Source organism: Haliotis rufescens, unplaced genomic scaffold (assembly GCF_023055435.1).
Source record: "Haliotis rufescens isolate VD_foot unplaced genomic scaffold, xgHalRufe1.0.p SCAF_1, whole genome shotgun sequence".
Taxonomy (NCBI): Eukaryota; Metazoa; Mollusca; class Gastropoda; order Lepetellida; family Haliotidae; genus Haliotis; species Haliotis rufescens.
In genome coordinates, this window is record NW_025963779.1 from 80,142,950 (window position 1) to 80,164,603 (window position 21,654).

A 21,654-nucleotide genomic window follows, 5' to 3' on the forward strand; every position below is an offset into this window, starting at 1 on the left:
GAGCGTGATATCACACAACTGTGTTTCGGGGGAGGGGGAGTTTACTCTAAGCGTGATATCACACAACTGTGTTTCGGGGTGGGGGAGTTTACTCTAAGCGTGATATCACACAACTGTGTTTCGGGGAGGGTGAGTTTACTCTGAGCGTGATATCACACAACTGTGTTTCGGGGAGGGTGAGTTTACTCTAAGCGTGATATCACACAACTGTGTTTCGGGGAGGGTGAGTTTACTCTGAGCGTGATATCACACAACTGTGTTTCGGGGAGGGTGAGTTTACTCTGAGCGTGATATCACACAACTGTGTTTCGGGGAGGGTGAGTTTACTCTGAGCGTGATATCACACAACTGTGTTTCGGGGAGGGGGAGTTTACCAGGCATATATGTGGATCCAGGCGTGATATCACACAACTGTGTTTCGGTGAGGGTGAGTTTACGCTAAGCGTGATATCACACAACTGTGTTTCGGGGAGGGTGAGTTTACTCTAAGCGTGATATCACACAACTGTGTTTCGGGGAGGGTGAGTTTACGCTAAGCGTGATATCACACAATTGTGTTTCGGGGAGGGTGAGTTTACTCTGAGCATGATATCACACAACTGTGTTTCGGGGGAGGGGGAGTTTACTCTAAGCGTGATATCACACAACTGTGTTTCGGGGGAGGGGGAGTTTACTCTAAGCGTGATATCACACAACTGTGTTTCGGGGAGGGTGAGTTTACTCTGAGCGTGATATCACACAACTGTGTTTCGGGGGAGGGTGAGTTTACTCTAAGCGTGATATCACACAACTGTGTTTCGGGGAGGGTGAGTTTACTCTGAGCGTGATATCACACAACTGTGTTTCGGGGGAGGGGGAGTTTACTTTGAGCGTGATATCACACAACTGTGTTTCGGGGGAGGGGGAGTTTACTCTAAGCGTGATATCACACAACTGTGTTTCGGGGTGGGGGAGTTTACTCTAAGCGTGATATCACACAACTGTGTTTCGGGGAGGGTGAGTTTACTCTGAGCGTGATATAACACAACTGTGTTTCGGGGAGGGTGAGTTTACTCTAAGCGTGATATCACACAACTGTGTTTCGGGGAGGGTGAGTTTACTCTGAGCGTGATATCACACAACTGTGTTTCGGGGAGGGTGAGTTTACTCTGAGCGTGATATCACACAACTGTGTTTCGGGGAGGGGGAGTTTACTCTAAGCGTGATATCACACCACTGTGTTTCGGGGAGGGTGAGTTTACCAGGCATATATGTGGATCCAAGCGTGATATCAAACAACTGTGTTTCGGGGAGGGTGAGTTTACTCTAAGCGTGATATCACACAACTGTGTTTCGGGGAGGGTGAGTTTACCAGGCATATATGTGGATCCAAGCGTGATATCAAACAACTGTGTTTCGGGGAGGGTGAGTTTACTCTGAGCGTGATATCACACAACTGTGTTTCGGGGAGGGTGAGTTTACTCTTAGCGTGATATCACACAACTGTGTTTCGGGGAGGGTGAGTTTACTCTAAGCGTGATATCACACAACTGTGTTTCGGGGAGGGTGAGTTTACTCTAAGCGTGATATCACACAACTGTGTTTCGGGGAGGGTGAGTTTACTCTAAGCGTGATATCACACAACTGTGTTTCGGGGAGGGTGAGTTTACTCTAAGCGTGATATCACACAACTGTGTTTCGGGGAGGGTGAGTTTACTCTGAGCGTGATATCACACAACTGTGTTTCGGGGAGGGTCAGTTTACCAGGCATATATGTGGATCCAAGCGTGATATCACACAATTATATTTCGGGGAGGGTAAGTTTACTCTAAGCGTGATATCACACAACTGTGTTTCGGGGAGGGTGAGTTTACCAGGCATATATGTGGATCCAAGCGTCATATCACACAACTGTGTTTTGGGCAGGGTGATCTAAGCAGAACATATATATCATACCTGGATTTTGCGGATGTGTTTCATCAAGTTGAAATACATACGATCGTTCTAAGAATTAGTAATTACTACCACATCTTCATAACCGTATGGACTAGTTGTCAACAATAACCACTAGTTCTGATAAACATGAACAGTCCCTTATACTATTCTGTAATGGCAGCTAACAAGTGATTTCTCCAAACATCCCTGCAGTTCAGAAAGTAAGATCTAACAATATTTCATACGGAACCAGTTAAACTTGTTCAACATCATACTGATCCTTTGGAACACGTTGTGACTACAGGTGAGGTAACAATGTATAAACTATAAATTTAATTTTAGAATATGTTCCTTAACCGTTCCAAATTTGTCAAAAGACCTTGTGTTGGCAATCTTCTCAGGGCAGCGTTCCTTGCCAAACATCTTGAAATTTCAACATGTGCGAAACTCACTTGGGAACGTTTCATCTTCTGTATTATGTCCCCCGTCTTTCGTCGGGTCGATAGCTTAAGAACTTTATCCTGTCATACCTACATTTATTCGCTTGCACAACAGCTCTGTACCATCTGAAAGTCCTTTCTTTGTCAGTTAACCGGAGCGGGAGTGCAATAAATTTACCATGAAACACCAAGGTACGAGGCATCAGATGTCTCGAAGTGAACAAGCCAATGGAATTTGTCAAAACCTCCCAGCGGCGCATCTGATTGGCTGTAGATAGCAAACAGCGAAAGTGATCTAAATTCCCCGCGGCTGGTTGACCACAAAGCTGCAAGCCATGGCAGGGGAATAATCTGTGGAGGCTGTTATGTCGACCGGGGGCTGAGCAGTCTAGGTGATAATGCTTCTAACACCACCACTTCTCGCCTACAAAAAGGGGTACAGATCAGGGAAGTTTCAGTGAGGAGTAGAGATTACACACCGGCTCCGAGAGTATTTTCGTGCACGAGAGCAGACGACAATTTTCAATCAAGATCGGCGGAATACGAGGAAATATATGGATTAATTGCCTGCTACTTCACGAAGTAGCAAACTTTCAAAGGAATCTGGTTTAGATATTTCACTACTGAGAGAATAACGGTAAGAGCTCACACAAGTGCCTAATTATCACAACTCTTCAGCAACAGAAAGTTTTGAGAAGAGAAGTCATTGGATGAAATATGAATGTGGATTCAATGTGAAGACGTGGATATACATTAACGGAACTACCTGCAAGTGCAATACTGTCAAAGTTGCTCCATTCTTCATTCAGTGGTATAGCCTAGTTATTCAGTGGACCATTTGTCAACACCATAAACAACACAAGAGGATCCACTTAAGGTGCCATCTAATGTTATTACCGCCTGTTCATTTGGCAGATATCTACCGATCGAGTCGCCAATTGGGAATTAAAGCTACTCTTTCACCGGAAACAATTTACAAGTGATGTCATTCTTCAAAAGTTCATGTCACTTAAATTGTGCAACACGAAACCTTGGTGCATGTGACTGACTACTTCGGTGTTTTATCAGCGGAATACCAACATTTTACCAACTTACTGAAGACGTCAAGGCAGAATGGGGAAACTCAGTGTGTTTAAGATAGCCTTGAGCAATGTTCAAGGCGTCTATTTTGCGGGACAGATGCTGCAGGGTCACGTGATCTTGGAGCTGAATGAACCTGTAAAGTTAAAAGGTATGTTTAATGGTGATTTAATAACATGTTAACCAACATTTATTTGAATAATTGTATTTGCTTGTGTAGTCTGCATTAATGAGATTAACATAAAGTGTAAAATGTGACAACCAAATGAACTATATTTTAAACAAGCTCTGAATCATTTCCGCAATTGAATTCATGAGTAGAACGATTTCAAATATCATTTATCTCAGTGAAGGTATACACTCCCAACAATATGAAAAGAATGATCTTCTCCCAAACTACTGGGCAGTTTTATGACATGTAGAATGTGTACTGATATGTGCAAGAATTCCTTTGAATCATAGCGAATTCCTTCTTCCAGCAACACGTGCACATCGTGCAGTTGGTCATAAATTAGTCGCGCGCTCGGCTGCACAGCTGTAAAGCACATGGACGGAGTCGGGTTGGGTGGGGGCAACCGCTGGAGGGGCAAGGGGAGGGGGAGGTATGAAGGCGCCAGTGGGTCTCCAGCAGCACGCTTGTTTTACACCCCCGTGGCTCTGTCCATCTTAAGACTCAAAGAGACCATTTCTGGTATGTTCACAATTATACAGCAAGTTTTTCTGTACTCGGAAAGTTTAAGCACACCGTGCGTTTTACATTATATTGTAATGAAAGCCACTCCAAGGTGCGCGTTAAGAAGGTTTTTATCCACATTTCCGCGGCTTTAGACCTAGGCCTGTCAGAGACTATGTCGATATGTTACGTTCACACGAGCTGTTTGTTATTGTGTTCTCTTAGCTAAAGAGTTTTCCACAGGTAATAATAACAGTGTGTGTACAACAAGAGAGAGAAAATAAACAAAGCTTCCCTACAGCTATTGGTGGTATGCAGACATGTTTAAGAAAACCTGAAGCCAACGATAACGTTTTATATGTAATCAGGTCTTTACTTACTACTTTTTTTCGTATATGTAGGTAAAACGTGTAAGCATTACTTGCGGTGCCAATATTAGTATCTTGAGAGGTTGATTTAAAAAGAGTAATTCTTTAATTATGTTAAAATTAATGCAGAAATAAAAGTAAATATCTTCCGAGATAAGCTGGTGTCTCACAGTGTATCAAACATCTTTCATCTGTTTGCGGTAGTCAGTTAGAGAGACTTCAATGTCGGAAGCCAATTACCAGTTTGGTTTAGATGTTGAAATCATTGCCATGTCTGGAGTGAGGCATTTTCTCGCTGTAGAAAGAGAATCATATATGGCTATATTGATCTACATCACATAATGTCAGTTAACTGAACGAAAACTGGCATCTGAAAAACTTGAATCAAACTTGCTAAGACAGAATACCCCTTTCGGATACAAGAGCTCTGACAGGAACTAATGATAAAACAGAAGGCCTTTCATGACATTTGTGTCAGAATGTATCACGCCCTCCGCGATCCACCTTAAATGTCACTACCTACCCATAACAACCTTTCCTGCCCTAGTTATGGTACGTAAACAATACCACTCTTGTCCAGATTTACGTACATACTTTAGTGCCAGGAGCACCCGTCGACTTCTTCCCTCTCCTACTAGTGGTAACAAACATGCGGGAAATTATTGTCTCTGGCGAGCGTTCTAACCTCCTTGTAGCGGCCCCAAGCCGACGTCGTTCCTGAACTAACATCCTACGCCGCACTCTGTTTACTGATGAGACTTTCATGTGTTTACATGTAGCAGGCGAGTTTTTGGATCGGGAAGCTGCGTTTGTACATCTGTATGCAACCGGGAGCAATTTGTGCAAAGTCCTTTCCAAATAATTACATGTTTATACCCGGCTTGGGCATATTACGGACAAATGGTTCGGGTTTCTTCACTCAGCGTATATCGAAGTCATTTAACGCATTAAACGATTGAAAGAAAATGATAGCCTTAACGTCCATGCCAATTACGCGGTTGTCGCTACTGTCTTTTGATGTTATAAGCTAATCATTTAGACTTGTAACAGTAAACCTAACCTCATTTTCTTCATAATGGTTGTGAGTGTTTGCCTGACTGGACGCATTAAGGATTTTATTTTGTTGAAATGAAATTAAGATTGTTCAGCGTGTTTTGAAACAACGTTATTTACTCATTATGATCAAAGGAGACATATCTAAGTTTATGTATGAATAGGAGAGGTGAAATGGGGTTTAACGTCGCGTCCAAGATTTTTGCACTTATATAGCGACGTGCATGCACGTTTGTGTGTGTGGCTGCTTGTACAAGTCGGGACTGATGCCGATTTGTAGTGCTAGCCTACTGATATACCATGCCGTTGTTTAACATGAATACCCCACACTCAGACACAGTAAACGGACTCCCAGCCGACCAGTCCTTGTTTTAGCCTCTTAATGCCGAGCGCCAGACAGGGTAACAACAAGTACCATATTTTAACGTCTTTTGGTATGACGCAGCCGGGGATCGAACCTTGGGCCTGAAGTAAATGCATGTTAATTTTCCAGCATTTATTATGATTTAGCGTTTACACTTACGTGAATTGTATTACTGACACTGTTGAGAGTAGCAGTTTTCTTAAGTCAAGAATGGATAACGCATGCACGAGAGCACATAGTCTGTCTAGAGAGCACACCACGCATATTCAAACGCGCATATATATGCGCACTTAATAAGAACACAATTGATGTACAGAACATCTGTATTAGTGGCACCGTATTAATGTATACGGAATACCGATGTCACACAGACACGTGAGTGAGTGAGTTTAACGCCGCTTTTAACAGTATTCCAGTTATATCACGGCGTGTCAGCTTAATGTGGGAGGAAAGCCCGATGTGATGCAGGTCTCAGACGTTTACAACTTTGGTGAAACCCACGAGCACGGGTATGGTGCTGACAAACCTAGAAACATAATCGGGGCGAACCGGGATTCGAACCCACGCTCATAGGTTTCTGGCGTGCCCAAGGGACGCAACTCTGCACAGTGAATCGCGGCGCCTCAGACGACTGGACCACCCGTGCCCCCCACAGACACGTGAAGACATGCATCAATCAAATAACCGACATGGAGAATCGAACACAGTCCTAGCGAACACACATCATTAGACCCGACATGGTGTTTACGTTCGTGAGGACAGCGGCCGTGGACGTTGAAAGGTGAATCGATTACGTAGTCGAGACCCCTAAACCCACCGCTGTCGGCCAAGCCAACCTTCAGTACTGTTAACACGATGCAACGATGTTAATGCGACGCAACGATGTAAATACCATTTGGCAAACTGGCACAGGATTGAATAAAGCTGATTTCCAAACCAGCCAACTTTAACCATGCTTTATTTAAATAGTGAAACTATTTCCTTTGTGCCAGTATATGTTTACCATGTCACCGTGACACCGCAGTTTCCTCAGGACAGGGCAAGAATACATTGTATTGTAGACACCATTCCTTATAATGATCACTGCCACGTAGCACGGCTAATATTAACTATGGATATACTTGACGCAGATCTGGGCTGTGGTTTGTAAGATGACACCTGCTCAGTGTTTAATACACCATGATTCATTACATTACAATGCTTCTCCAACATAGAGCAAAGGGACTGGCACTGAGCGCCCAGTGAACATGATTGGCAAAACAGTATCCACTAAAGAAAACACAGAAGTGTTGTATTAGATAGACAGAGTGTTGCCATTCCAGTGATGTAGTGTTAGTTAACTTCACCATTTCGACATGCTCTGTGAAGATTGGGCAAACATACAGTAAATATAATAAAGCTATGCACAAGGTTAAGTACAATTGATTCTACGATAACCTCAAGTACTAGTATTTAGGATCCACCACGTCTCTTAATTCAGGGGATGGAATTAAGCCACCAGAGCTGAGAAGGGGGATGAGAGTAGAATGGGGTGTTTAATTAAATGTATGCTCTAGGATCTGTAACGGAAACTATGTGGGGATATTAACTCCTGCATTCACGGGGAAGAGTGGTTGATAATATTACTACTCCATAACACCTACGATGATGAAGTATGTGTTAGAAATATTAATGGATTCCAAGTTGTGCTTGGGAAAAGGACTAGCAGTATTTGGCCATAATACAGACATACTGGATGCGTCAATATCTTGAATATCAAGTTGAAATGTTCTCGGATGTTACACAAACGAGTTAAAAGTTGACCAACCATGATCGGCCTTACAGTGAGAGCACTAGTCCTTCTTACACACCACAGAACATACATATTTAATAAAACAACCATCCCAACTCCACTCTCATCTCCTTGTCTAGCTGCCACACTTATCCACTTTCCAACTCAAGCAGCCATACTTATCCACTTTTCAGGTCTATCAGCTTTTTACTCATCCTTGTGTCAGTCCCAGCCTGAGATTAAGAGACTTGAGGGTTCCTGGATACTCCAGGGTTCCCTGTTTATTGCATTATTTTTATTTACTCATATACACGGCTTTATTCTGGAGACGATGTGATTGTCTAGGCGAGCACGTGTCCTATCTAGAGCGGGGGTAATGGTAACAGCAGTGGGAATATAGCGCCAAGCAACCCAACCAGGGAACCAGGCCGAACGGCTCCCAGGGGATTCCCCTTTAATAGCTGTTACACGGTTGCATTACAAAAACATGATTAATGACATTTTAAAACTGTGTATTTGATCCCCATATGGCAAGGAATGTATTTGATTTGCAGATGGGGCTTTAATGGTGTATGCCCAGCGCTCAGCTGGTTGTGTGGTTGTTGACTGACACTGACGAATTGCCTTTCAGTGGTAACATGTTCAGCGAGGATCACGATTCCCACGATCATAGGTTTCTGGTGTGACCAAGGGACGTAACTCCGCACAGCGAATTGCGGCGCCTCAGGCGGCTAGCCCCCCGTGCCCCCTGACGAAAATAAAGCAAGATGTACTTAGAATTGATAACTGCGCCTATACAGTATAGGGACATATGAGAACACAAGGTTTGTTGTACCCGTGTGTTTTGTAATATCAGACACGTATAGGTCAACAAGTCTTGCTTTTATCTTTCATCCACAAAATTATATATTAAAAGCCAAGTTAAGATATAGTTTGTTCAGGGACTTCAACGTTGGTCTTGGCTTCCTACACCCATGTCGCCTTTAATCAACTGGTAGGATATTATCACATTGCTTTACGTATACACTGCTTGTGAAAAACGGGTTTCACGGATCGTACAATGCCGGGAATCGAACCCGGGCGCTCGGCTTGACTTGCCAATACTTTAACACACTAGGCGTCGCGTCAAGAATGGAGCTCACACAATATGCCTATTATGGAACTCGATCGCGTGTATTTGGTGTGACGAGCTAAATACATAACTCCAACGGCCGGTTTTAACTGATGATATCATAGAAAGACCCTCCCACCAAGAGAATTCTGTATGAATTCTTACCCTGATTTCCTTGGTTACCACTGCTTTACCTATCACGATACATGATGCAACTTGTTGGTGTATACAAAGGTACCAAGTTCTGACTTAAGGGTGGTAATTCTTGCATCGACCATCGTCATTCTATAACAAGAACGTTACAAATATATTGTATCCGAATTTCCCCTTGATATAAGATAGAAGATAAAAAATAGTTTATTAACGTGTCACATGTTGTGAAACAGTAAAAGCACCCAGTACAGTATATGCATTAAAACATGTTTTAAAATGCTGCAACAAACGTGCCATCAACAAGTAAAATTATGTCATGAGAGAAGTGGCACGTGTTAGTCACCAATCCGGCCTCGTTGATGGCCCATGTTGTTTGGGGGCACGGATGGCCCAGTCGTCTGGCGCCGCACTTCGATGTGCAGAGTTGCGCCGCTTGGGCACGCCAGAATACTATCATCGTGGGTTCGAAACCCGATTCGCTCCGATAATGTTTAGAACTAGGCTTGTCAGGACCATACCCGTGCTCGTGGGTTTCACCAAAGTGGTAAACGTCTGAGACCTGCATCACTTCGCGCTTTTCTCACATAAAGCTATAACTGGAATACTGTTAAAAGCGGCGTTAAACAAATCTCACTCACCTTCATTCACCCATGTTGTTTTCTCAAATTGTTTTCTCAAACGATATTGCATTGTTTTATACGGACTGCAAGTCTTTGGCATATTTAAGGGTCGCGACGTGTCTTTATACCTGACTGTAGGGAACAATATCAGTGCATGTTTGTATGTTCCACCTTCATGTTAAAGGTGCATGTATATCTGCTATTAAGGCTGTTCTAGATTTAAAGGACTTACATTTGAACCAAATCGCCCGGCATGTTCTAGATACGTTGTAGTGCCATGTTCTCAGCTTGTGTCATGTTGTTGTTTTCTAAATGAAATGTATTACGATATCCGTATTCACGTTACAAAATGAAACCATCCCAATTGTCACTAATCTTTCCTTGCAGTAAACAAACTCTATGATTTACAGACCGCCGTCATATAGCTGGAATATTGCTGAGCCCGGCGTTAAACAACAAACAAACATACAAACATAGCTTTTAGCAGCGATTTCCTTTGATTGTAGAAATAGTTTTGTAACTTATTTGTAAAAATCTACCCCATCCACCTTACACTATAAGCATAGTCCCGGGCACAGTGTCACAAACGGATCCTGGTGCTACGCTACAGTAAATATATATACAGATCCGTTTTTGAAATATATATATATAGTGCTGAATTTGTTTTATGTTCCTGGGCTCCTTTGCACAAAGCGATCTTAGCGCTACGTCGAGTGTAATTCTTTAGGACACTCGTAGCGCTACCAACACCTTGTGGAGCGGGGCCCCGGACACAGATTAACAAGGCCGACATCATATATGAAGTATTAGCTCAGCCGTAGAGATAATATCGCCTTGAGAAAATGCACCTGTTGTCCAGACACCCTTACTGCGTAATTGAAATAATATCCACACACCCTACTCATTTATTTTCTGCCACAAGAAAGCGTTCGCGACAGAAATTAGACAAAACATCCTCCCTAGGTTGCCGTCCCAAACCATGTGTCTTCATCCACCGGAGAGACATCCAACTGACCAGCTGGGGAAGACACAAAATGTCGCGCCTCTGATTTGTTTTTCCTGATGTTGACTCCATGTGGACTAGAGCTGGCCAGACTTGCTTTTGAATAATATAATCTGGTTTTGGTTGAGTGAAAACATATTCCATGGTCATGGTGCAAGACTACTACAGCTCTAGCCTTGCTCCAAGGGTGCACTGAATGAAAAGTCCATGGGTGTATGAAAATCCTTTCCTTAGATTAGGCAAGTCTTGATAAGCGGATCGTACAGGGACAACTTGTTCTTATTATTTATATGATCTAGAAATTGTAATATTTTTTGCCTTAGAGACTTGTGCAAGTCTATCTTAGCTCGTGTAAAGTAAGTACTTTCTCCGAAATTCCCGAAGCTGAATCAAATATTGATGGAGTCCAGAAACGAAAATAAATCTCAGTGTGAAGTGTACCGATGGCTGAGGAAAGACTGTATCTGGGCTGTTGGGCCTATCGTGTCTTATTTGTCATAAGCAATTACCCTTGCCCCAGCTCTGACTAATCTCCTACACAAACGATGGTCGCTCCAGATAGCGTGATTCCCAATAATGCCTTCCATTTATCAAATCAATTTGACAAGACCGTTAATAACCATGTAACCCGTAGTAATGCTTGGTCCCACGTATACACAGCACGGCGGACACTGGTGCCAGGCGTACCAAAGTAGATGTGTTCACATGGTAAACAGTACATGCTATAATTACAGTCTATTACTCGTAACAGCTTCATAGAGAGGGGCTACACAAGGACAAATTTGATTTATCATAACGTAAGATGGCGTTCTTTTAAAATGTTCTAATGAACATCTTCCTGGAACCGTAATAAATTGTGATTATCTTGAGTATGGGGTGGGGTGGGGGCAGGCTGGTCTGATTAAAACCTATCTTACCGGGTAAAGTAGCCTTGCACCCAGACTGTACTGAATAATAATTCCATGGAAGAATAATTCTATCCTTATAATTGGCAATAGTCTAGATGAGTGTACAATCTAACGAAGCCTGTCTCTTATAGGGACAACTTGTTCCTGTTATTTATATAATCAAGAAGTTAGGATTTACTCTAATAATTATGCCTCAGAGAACGAGGGAAGTCTAAGGGTAAAGCTCCGGCTTCGATTTTGTAGAATGTTTATTCTCATGTCCTCCGATAAATATATATTATTACTATCTATAAATGATTGATGTAATTTAAATTACAGTTTGATAAACATAAGAACAGAGCCAGCATGCCCGGAGCATGTGGATGTGGACTCAGTGGATATTGTAATTTAAAACTAAATTAAACTCATGTATAGTTCCGTTCCTCTAATTTGTGATAAATATGACTATATTTGGAAGTGAGGTGTATGACTAATATTGAAGTTATATGTAGACCGAATGTTTTCTGTAAATCCTGACATCCTTTTTCTGTTCTATACCAAATATGTCTTACTCAGAAACTGATTAACGTGGCAGTGACCATTTATTGCCGAAATACACCATTCATATTTTCATTTTAGGATTTCCATACATCTGCACTTCTATTAGCTGAAGGTTGTGGAACGTATGTTAATATTTCTTAATCAATATAAGAAATTTAATTCTCGCATCAAATGAATGAAGTTCGCCCATGTTTATCTCGCGATGTGATAGACGCGGGTGCACGAGCTGACACATAGGCGCTGATTGGCTGACCTTACAGATGTCAGTCTTTATGAGGAATAATGGCTGGCGTCACTAAGGAAGTCGGACAGGAACTTACAATGCCATTCCTCGCCAAACGAGAATATCAATCATTCGCACACATGTGCTAATAATGATTATTGAACGTTCATTTGAACACAAGTGATTTTTCCGAGGATGAAAATGTTCTCTGCTCGGTTTTTATATCTTGTTATGATCTGGGGTTTCAGTGGATAATTTCTCCATGAACGGTACAGTCTGAGGTGTCATTGGATAATGTCTCCGAGAACGGTACAGTCTGGGGTGTCATTTGATAATGTAACCGAGAACGGTACTGTCTGGGATGTCATTGGATAATGTCTCCGAGAACGGTACAGTCTGAGGTGTCATTTGATAATGTCTCCGAGAACGGTACAGTCTGGGGTGTCATTTGATAATGTAACCGAGAACGGTACTATCTGAGGTGTCATTTGATAATGTCTCCGAGAACGGTACAGTCTGGGGTGTCATTTGATAATGTAACCGAGAACGGTACTGTCTAGGATGTCATTGGATAATGTCTCCGAGAACGGTACTGTCTGGGGTGTCATTTGATAATGTCTCCGAGAACGGTACAGTCTGAGGTGTCATTTGATAATGTAACCGAGAACGGTACAGTCTGGGGTGTCATTTGATAATGTAACCGAGAACGGTACTATCTGAGGTGTCATTTGATAATGTCTCCGAGAACGGTACAGTCTGGGGTGTCATTTGATAATGTAACCGAGAACGGTACTGTCTGGGATGTCATTGGATAATGTCTCCGAGAACGTTACTGTCTGGGGTGTCATTTGATAATGTCTCCGAGAACGGTACAGTCTGGGGTGTCATTTGATAATGTAACCGAGAACGGTACTATCTGGGGTGTCATTTGATAATGTAACCGAGAACGGTACTATCTTGGGTGTCATTGGATAATGTCTCCGAGAACGGTACTATCTGGGGTGTCATTTGATCATGTAACCGAGAACGGTACTATCTGGGGTGTCATTTGATAATGTAACCGAGAACGGTACTGTCTTGGGTGTCATTGGATAATGTCTCCGAGAACGGTACAGTCCTGGGTGTCATTTGATAATGTAACCGAGAACGGTTCAGTCTGGGGTGTCATTTGATAATGTCTCCGAGAACGGTACAGTCTGGGGTGTCATTTGATAATGTAACCGAGAACGGTACTATCTGGGGTGTCATTGGATAATGTCTCCGAGAACGGTACAGTCTGGGGTGTCATTGGATAATGTCTCCGAGAACGGTACAGTCTGGGGTGTCATTTGATAATGTCTCCGAGAACGGTACAGTCTGGGGTGTCATTTGATAATGTAACCGAGAACGGTACTATCTGGGGTGTCATTTGATAATGTCTCCGAGAACGGTACAGTCTGGGGTGTCATTTGATAATGTCTCCGAGAACGATAGGGTCTGGGGTGTCATTTGATAATGTAACCGAGAACGGTACTATCAGGGGTGTCATTTGATAATGTCTCCGAGAACGGTACAGTCTGGGGTGTCATTTGATAATGTAACCGAGAACGGTACTATCTGGGGTGTCATTTGATAATGTCTCCGAGAACGGTACAGTCTGGGGTGTCATTTGATAATGTCTCCGAGAACGATAGGGTCTGGGGTGTCATTTGATAATGTAACCGAGAACGGTACTATCAGGGGTGTCATTTGATAATGTCTCCGAGAACGGTACTGTCTTGGGTGTCATTTGATAATGTCTCCGGGAACGGTACTGTCTGGGATGTCATTTGATAATGTCTCCGAGAACGGTACTGTCTGGGATGTCATTGGATAATGTCTCCGAGAACGGTACTGTCTTGGGTGTCATTTGATAATGTCTCCGAGAACGGTACTGTCTGGGGTGTCATTGGATAATGTCTCCGAGAACGGTACTGTCTTGGGTTTCAATAAGTCTCCACCTTTGTTAACTTATTACTTTTGTTGTTCTTACATGTACATATATATGTCTCTGCTTCTTAGCATTATTCACCCGATGAAGGTGTAAGTATATACTCCGAAATGTTTTTTTTTTCATAACAAAGAAGTTGACATCCACAGATTCTCTTCCTCATGTGTATCACTTCTAAATGCCTTTCAAAGAACGGCACTGTCTGTGATTTCATTGGATAACGTCTCCGAGAACGGTACTGTCGGGGGTCTCATTGGATATTTTATCCAAGAAGAGTACGGTCTGGGGTCTCACTGGATAATTTCTCCAAAAAGGGTTCTGTTTTGGGTATCATTGTACATCAGTGGAACATTTTCAGTTTGATCATGTTTACATACAACGCACGAGACAGCCTGGCTACAGTGAACTTCTTAATACATCAAATAATCTACGTTTGAGTAGGCCACGGACCCGTGAGTAGACTCACAGACAAACATACGGATTATGTCTACATCCTTTGTCCATACAACCAGGTTTCAAAGGTAAATTTAATTGAAAATTAAATTAACGAAATTTGCAATGTCCGTGTCTCTAATTGAGCCAATTCTGTCTCGACCATGGCTTGCCCATAACTTCAAGGGTTGGCAAATTTGATTCTGCTTGTATTAAGTGTGTTATCCTTTCTCACCATGCCGACCTCATAGATGCCAATGTGACCACCAGCTGCAATAAATATCCCAGATGACGAGCGTGGATAACGCTAAGAAGCTTCACGGAGGCTGTAATTTCATTAACACCTTATATAGTATCTACTGGATTTACACAATGCTCCGTTGACCGTATTTCCGATATGGCCGTGTGGGTGATTAAATCACATAATCTGATTTGAGGTTCGAACGTGTGATAAATACATACCGAGTGCCGTGATTCTGATGGGGTCCTTTGATCCCTCTCTGGTGGGTTCGTAAAAATACTTACATTAAAGTTAGAAAGGATAGTAACCTACAACTTATGTACAACAGAACTTTCGGTTAACCCCGAAATTAGAATACGATATAAAGGCGTGTATATTTAAGAATGTAATGCTGCTTGAGCAGTGGATTGGATAAATACATGTATTCGTTATTCATTATAATGATCTTAAATCACAACAGGACAACAGGAGGATTACTGCATTTGTGAAACAGGTAAACAAGTGTTTGGATAAGTCAAGTATACCCACTATAAGTATGTATAAATTAAAGCACATGACTTTTAGGGACGAGTCATTACCCGCCCGCACACGCACACACACACACACAAACACAAACACACACACGCACGTGTGTTTGTGTGTGTGTATCAATAGGTAAAAAAATAAGATAGTTTGGTAGTCAATCTAGCGATATGAAAAGATGCTACCTCCTCAAGACTAAACCAGTTGAAATAAGGTCAGACACCTCGGGAAAATAGGAAACATATTAGAACTTAAAACATATCTGAAAGTAACCACCTTATTAGACACCACAAAGCAGTTAAAGGCTAAGACTCAGTACCCATGACTTTCCGATTGAGGGAGGAAGATCCGTACTCGGAGAAAGAACGTGCACCTACTGTAAAACTAACAAAACATATGATGCGGACCACTTTCTGTTGAAATGCCTTCTCTTCAAAGATCTGAGACAGGAACTGATATAATCACAAGCCTTAGTTATGCACCCAATATCACTTTAAATACTACGAAATCCACCAGCGCCTGCTGCCAAAAGTATCTGCCTATTTCATTTCCAAAATGGACGTGCAAAGAAAATCTGCATCTCCTCCCTAGCCTTTACTAATAGCAATATTTGTATTACGTTGTGTATATTAACTTTCCGTTACAATTAGTCATGTTCATTACCCTGCCCCCTGTGGATGTTTATGTACAATAAACTTCTTTATCTATAATACTTCGTCAACGGGTTAGTGGCTCGCGGATGTGACATGTCCACATCCTGCGCCACCTCTGACTGTTCATCATGATTGAAATACTTGTCTTCAAACTGATCACCCTCACTAACTCACTCTTCTGTCCCCAGGCATCCGGATCACGTTTCGGGGACGGGCGTTCGTGCACTGGACGGAACAGCTGATGAGGGGGCCGGGTGAGAGTCGTTTCCGGGAAATCCGTCACCACGCTGCCACGGAGGAATATTTCGACGTGTCACATCCCCTCATCCCCAGGGGTAAGTTGTCGTCAATAGGCGTTACTCCTTGTACCCCTTGGCGTAGGTTGACCCATCCACAGGCGTAGACTCGCTTGTCGGCCTGGTTCCTTGTATCTAGGGGTAAGTAGACTCCTTGTCACAGGCCTGACTACTTACAGCATTCGAACTTATTATCCCCCGCCGCGCGAAAGCGCGAGGCGGGGGATATAGTATTCACGACCGTACGTCCGTCCGACCGTCCGTACGTCCCACCTGTTTGTTGCCGCGATATCTCAAGAACTAAACACTGGATTGTCTTCATATTTGGAACTATGGTGTATATACAGACTCCGCAGACACCAGTCGGTTTTGGTGACCTTGATCCCATTTTCAAGGTCACAGCAGACAAATCTGCTTTTAGAGTTGGAAAACGGTGTTGCCGCGATATCTCAAGAACTAAACACTGGATTGTCTTCATATTTGGAACTATGGTGTATATACAGACACCGCAGACACCAGTCGGTTTTGGTGACCTTGACCCCATTTTCAAGGTCACAGCAGGCAAATCTGCTTTTAGAGTTGGAAAACGGTGTTGCCGCGATATCTCAAGAACTAAACACTGGATTGTCTTCATATTTGGAACTATAGTGTATATACAGACTCCGCAGACACCAGTCGGTTTTGGTGACCTTGATCCCATTTTCAAGGTCACAGCAGGCAAATCTGCTTTTAGAGTTGGAAAACGGTGTTGCCGCGATATCTCAAGAACTAAACCTCTCGATTGTCTTCATATTTGGAACTATGGTGTATATACAGACACCGCAGACACCAGTCGGTTTTGGTGACCTTGACCCCATTTTCAAGGTCACAGCAGGCAAATCTGCTTTTGGAGTTAGAAAACGGTGTTGCCGCGATATCTCAAGAACTAATCGCTGGATTGTCTTCATATTTGGAACTATAGTGTATATACAAACACCGCATACACCTGTCAGATTTGGTGACCTTGACCCCATTTTCAAGGTCACAGCAGGCAAATCTGTTTTTGGAGTTGGAAAACGGTGTTGCCACAATATCTCAAGAACTAATCGCTGGATTGTCTTCATATTTGGTACTATGGTGTATATGGCGGGGGATATTTCGTCACTCTGTGACAAATACTTGTTATCAACGCTTTTTTTCTTCTTCTTTTCTATATCTAAACAGCTCCAGGTCCAAGCAAATGTATCCTCAAAACAAGGCCACATCGCTACACCTAAAGTATTAAAGACAATCTGTTATTGTGCATGCCTATACCAACTGTCCCGGTGAGGCCCGAACTGCAACAACGCAGTGTCCCTAACAGTTGTGTACAGAGATGGAACAGCGAATCCAGAATATCAATTATGGTCGCAACCCGCGTTGCAACAGCCCAGTGTCCCCGATAACTGTCGGTGGAGATCAACAGCGACATGTCTCTAAACCTGTCGACGGAATTGCAACAGCGCACTGTTCCTAAAAGTTGTCGACGGTGTTGCAACAGCACAATGTCCCTAAAAGTTGTCGACGGTGTTGCAACAGCACAATGTCCCTAAAAGATGTCGACGGTGTTGCAACAGCACAATGTCCCTAAAAGACTATCGACGGAGTTGTAACTGAACTATGTCCTTAAAAGGTGTCGATGGAGTTGCAACAACGGTCCGTCCCTAAAAAACCCGTTGACGAAGTTGCAACAACACGCCGTCTCTAAAAACCTGTCGACGGAGTTGCAATAACAGACTGTCCATAAAAACCCGTCGACAAAGTTGCAAGAACACACTGTCCCTAAAATGGTGTCGAAAGGGTTGCAACAGTCCAATGTGCCTGACATCTATTTCAGTTATTGGAAAAGCTATTTATTTCAATCATGTATTTGACTGCACATTTCACAGTCTTCTCGCTTATCAAGCGTTCCACTTTAGCCAAGCTGTTCATTAGCCACCCTGCTAACTGTCAGAGTTCTCTATATTTAGCAGCATGAAGACTTAATAAAGACCCATCAGTAACTTATCGAACGTGTTGGCCCATTACGCGAATCAGTCTCTCGGCATGGAACCAATATCATCAAGAAGCTATGCTACGGATTAATTATTTAAAGGATACCAAAATTTACGGGATTTCGTTGATATGAGTTCGGCACTCGAATTCCCTACCCGGTTGCAATACAGTGTCTGAAGCTCTTTGCAAAAATAAAGATAGAGCTCTCTGGAGAGGATTTATTTTGTGTTTATCTTTCTGTCTGAAATAGCTGTGTCTGTTATGTTGAAAGATATGGCAATATCACTTTACTCCGTGTGTATCTATTTAGCAGCCTGAAGAGAACAGAGAAAATATGTCTCGACGGGGCGGTATCAAAAGTCATAAAAACATTTATTTGATTTTTGATTGATATTGGATTCTCGCTTGTGTGATCGTGGAAACGTTTAATGTAAAACATTTTGATTAAATCTAATCTCCAAACCATCATATTTTAGTATTAAATGTCCCCTGCAATCTTTAATGCGATTCCGTCATAATGAATTATCGGCCTTCTGACTTCGATTTAGCCCATCTCTCTACTAAATTGTACTGAGTAAAAACCAATGATGGTAGTCCTCATTGGCTTGTCGCAATTGAGGGCTCTAATTCTGAGTCAGTTCTCCAAGCTTCAGTCTTTGCTACAACTTTGAACTGAATAAAACTGTTAGAAAATGTAAACACAGTTAACATGTTAGTCTCGTTCATACCACCCGTTGGTGAGGCGTTTTACTTTGTTTACAAATCCCCCACCATATTTTAAATTTTAGGAATGTGGTAAAATAAAATTTCAGTATAAAGGTTTTTTTGTTACCACCGAGCCTGATTTATCTCATTTATGCAATAGAAATCATAAATTGTTTCCTGTCTAACCCTGTCAAGGTTACATGCTCAGTAGTCCATGAATGTTACCAATACTATTCATGGCGTCACCGGTCCCCCAAGCAGTGTGTGGTGCTGAAATGTTCTGGGGCCAGAATCCGGCGATACTTCGTCGGTCAGACCCCTGCTACGCGTTGGACCTTACCCTTGCTCCAAGGCTGTACTGAAAGAAAAGTTCATGGATGTGTAGTGATTATATCCTTATAACAGGCAAGCCAAGATATGTGGGCAGTATCTGAGGACTCCAGTCTCTTATAGGGACAACTTGTTCTTGTTATTGACATGATCTAGAAATTATGACTTAAACTAATAATTATTGACTTATAGACTTGTGCAAGTCTACTTTGACCTGTGTGGTTGCGTTTTTTTTTAATGTTTTCTTGGGTTTGTTTCAATAAGAATCTTTCTCAGTTTGAAACGACCCCTGCTTTCATCAACAGCTGTTTTATCTCTAAATCGGTGAAAGCAACGAGCAAAACGTTTTGAATTTACTGTCAGGCAATAAAGATAGCTTCCGATTCATGAATAACTGTAACTGAAATATATAGCGCAAAATATGATTAATTTTGAATAATTGGAGAGCTTTACGAAACTAGATATGTGGCGAGAAATGATATAGAAACCTTTGGTGAGGTGTTTGTGTGTGTGGTGTGCCTGTATTAGTGAGTCTGTGCCTCTCTCTCTGTGTGTGTGTGTGTGTGTGTGTGTGTGTGTGTGTGTGTGTGTGTGTGTGTGTGTGTGGCGGGTTTCGGTGTGTGTGTGCGTGCGTGCGTGTCGGGTTGGGGGTTTCCGTATAACCAGATATCTCGATTGGAGTTGGGCGCACCCGGCATCCATTCCATTCTTGAGAAAACGTCGGCTGTAAGAATTAATATGTTTTCTTTTATAGAAGACTTTCAACTTTGTAGACGGAGACCAAATAAGAACATTATATTTCTCATTCACCATTCCTCGATGATCAAACGGTTGCTGCTCGACAGGCTTGGTGATGTTCAGGTTCATATTCAATAATATATTTATAAGCCTCGACATTTGCATATAACCGGATTTCCACTTATGTAAACTGACATTAGGGTAATTCGGTGGTTATTTATCCACGTGTACAAAGGGTAGCAATCCACCTACATCTCGACTTGTTCCAGGGAGCCACATCTGTGAAGCATCACCTCCTGTGAAGGGGAGGGGAGGGACCACTAACGCCATGCCCCAGGATCACAAAGCCCAGTGCTTTTTACTATGATGTTCTTCCCATCCTATCAAAGCCATATGACACTCTATACCTAGATATTCCACCAACACAAATGTCAGGCTATTCACCTTGCCCTGTATCTGTGTAGGACGGAGAACGCTGACGTATGACCCGTACATTGTATACCCACTGTTGCACGGTTCTCGCAACTCTGTGACATGGGCGCAATCACAGCCTTGAAACACGTGTGCCCCTGAGGCTCGCTGCTTGGGAGGTGTAAGGATATTTTTTGGCCTTTAAAGTTGTGTCTGCTTTCACCTGTTTCCAATTCTAAACTGAAGGGTTAAAGATAGACACAGGTGATGCCAAACATAGAGCATTATTGAGACTCTTTTATCTTGTAACGAACAACATTCTCGAACATTCTGAAAGTCTCGCTCGCTTGAAACAACTTTGTGTTGAGTCATATCTAAGTGTTGTAGGGAGGGGAGTGGTTCTCTCCCCCCCCCCCCTGAAGTGACATAACTTTTGATGTAAACAAATAAAAAATAAAAAATACCAAACTGAAAGTTGGACACATCCAAACCCCGAATAGTGTTACAAAATGGTTGAGAATCAATCGCCCAAACATAAGCACAACAGTGTGCTGAGTAATGTACGTGCTGCATTACCCAGGTCAGTGGAACTGGAGTTTAAATGGAAACTATTGCTGTACTTGCTGCATGGCATCCTACAAAGATATGGGTATAGAAGGAACAATACTCTGTTCATCACGACCAAACCGTGGGACAGTGACAATTAACATGCTGTTATTAATGGTACTGCTGAAAGAAAAAGTATTGGTATGATACATCAAGAAGCAACGCATGCCCACGTGGCTGTAGCCGAAAGACAGTCACCAGGCTGATGGTCATTTACAGGCACATTGGATGGTCGATGTCGTTGGTGAGGCGGCTTTGGCCAAAATCATTTTAAAAACATTGAAAGTCCAAGTACACAGTAAAATGCATTTCTCCAATCACAAAGATCAGGTTTTGCCTCAGAATTAGGACACATTCACTTGCATCATCACAAAATAGAAGCAGGTGACACCTGGCCCATTAGACTCCCTTTTAATAAGCATAACGCACCCATTAGGAAAGAATGTTCCAGACAGGTGCAAGAAATGTTTCAAGCCCAGTTCTTCTGAATGTTACACTCCCATTGTCATGGTTAAAA

The 21,654-nt window shown here is 42.5% G+C and overlaps 1 protein-coding gene across 1 annotated transcript in view; it reads left to right on the forward strand.

The window, feature by feature from the left end:
• The first annotated feature begins 2,658 nt into the window (after positions 1–2,658).
• Positions 2,659–21,654, forward strand: part of LOC124143806 (arrestin domain-containing protein 3-like) — a 43,639-nt gene continuing 24,643 nt past the window's right edge. Inside the window, exons 1-2 of the mRNA XM_048401867.1 lie at positions 2,659–3,585; positions 16,227–16,373. Of these exons, the coding sequence (XP_048257824.1) occupies positions 3,468–3,585; positions 16,227–16,373 (265 nt within the window). The 5' untranslated portion in view covers positions 2,659–3,467. The remainder of the gene's footprint in view (positions 3,586–16,226; positions 16,374–21,654) is intronic.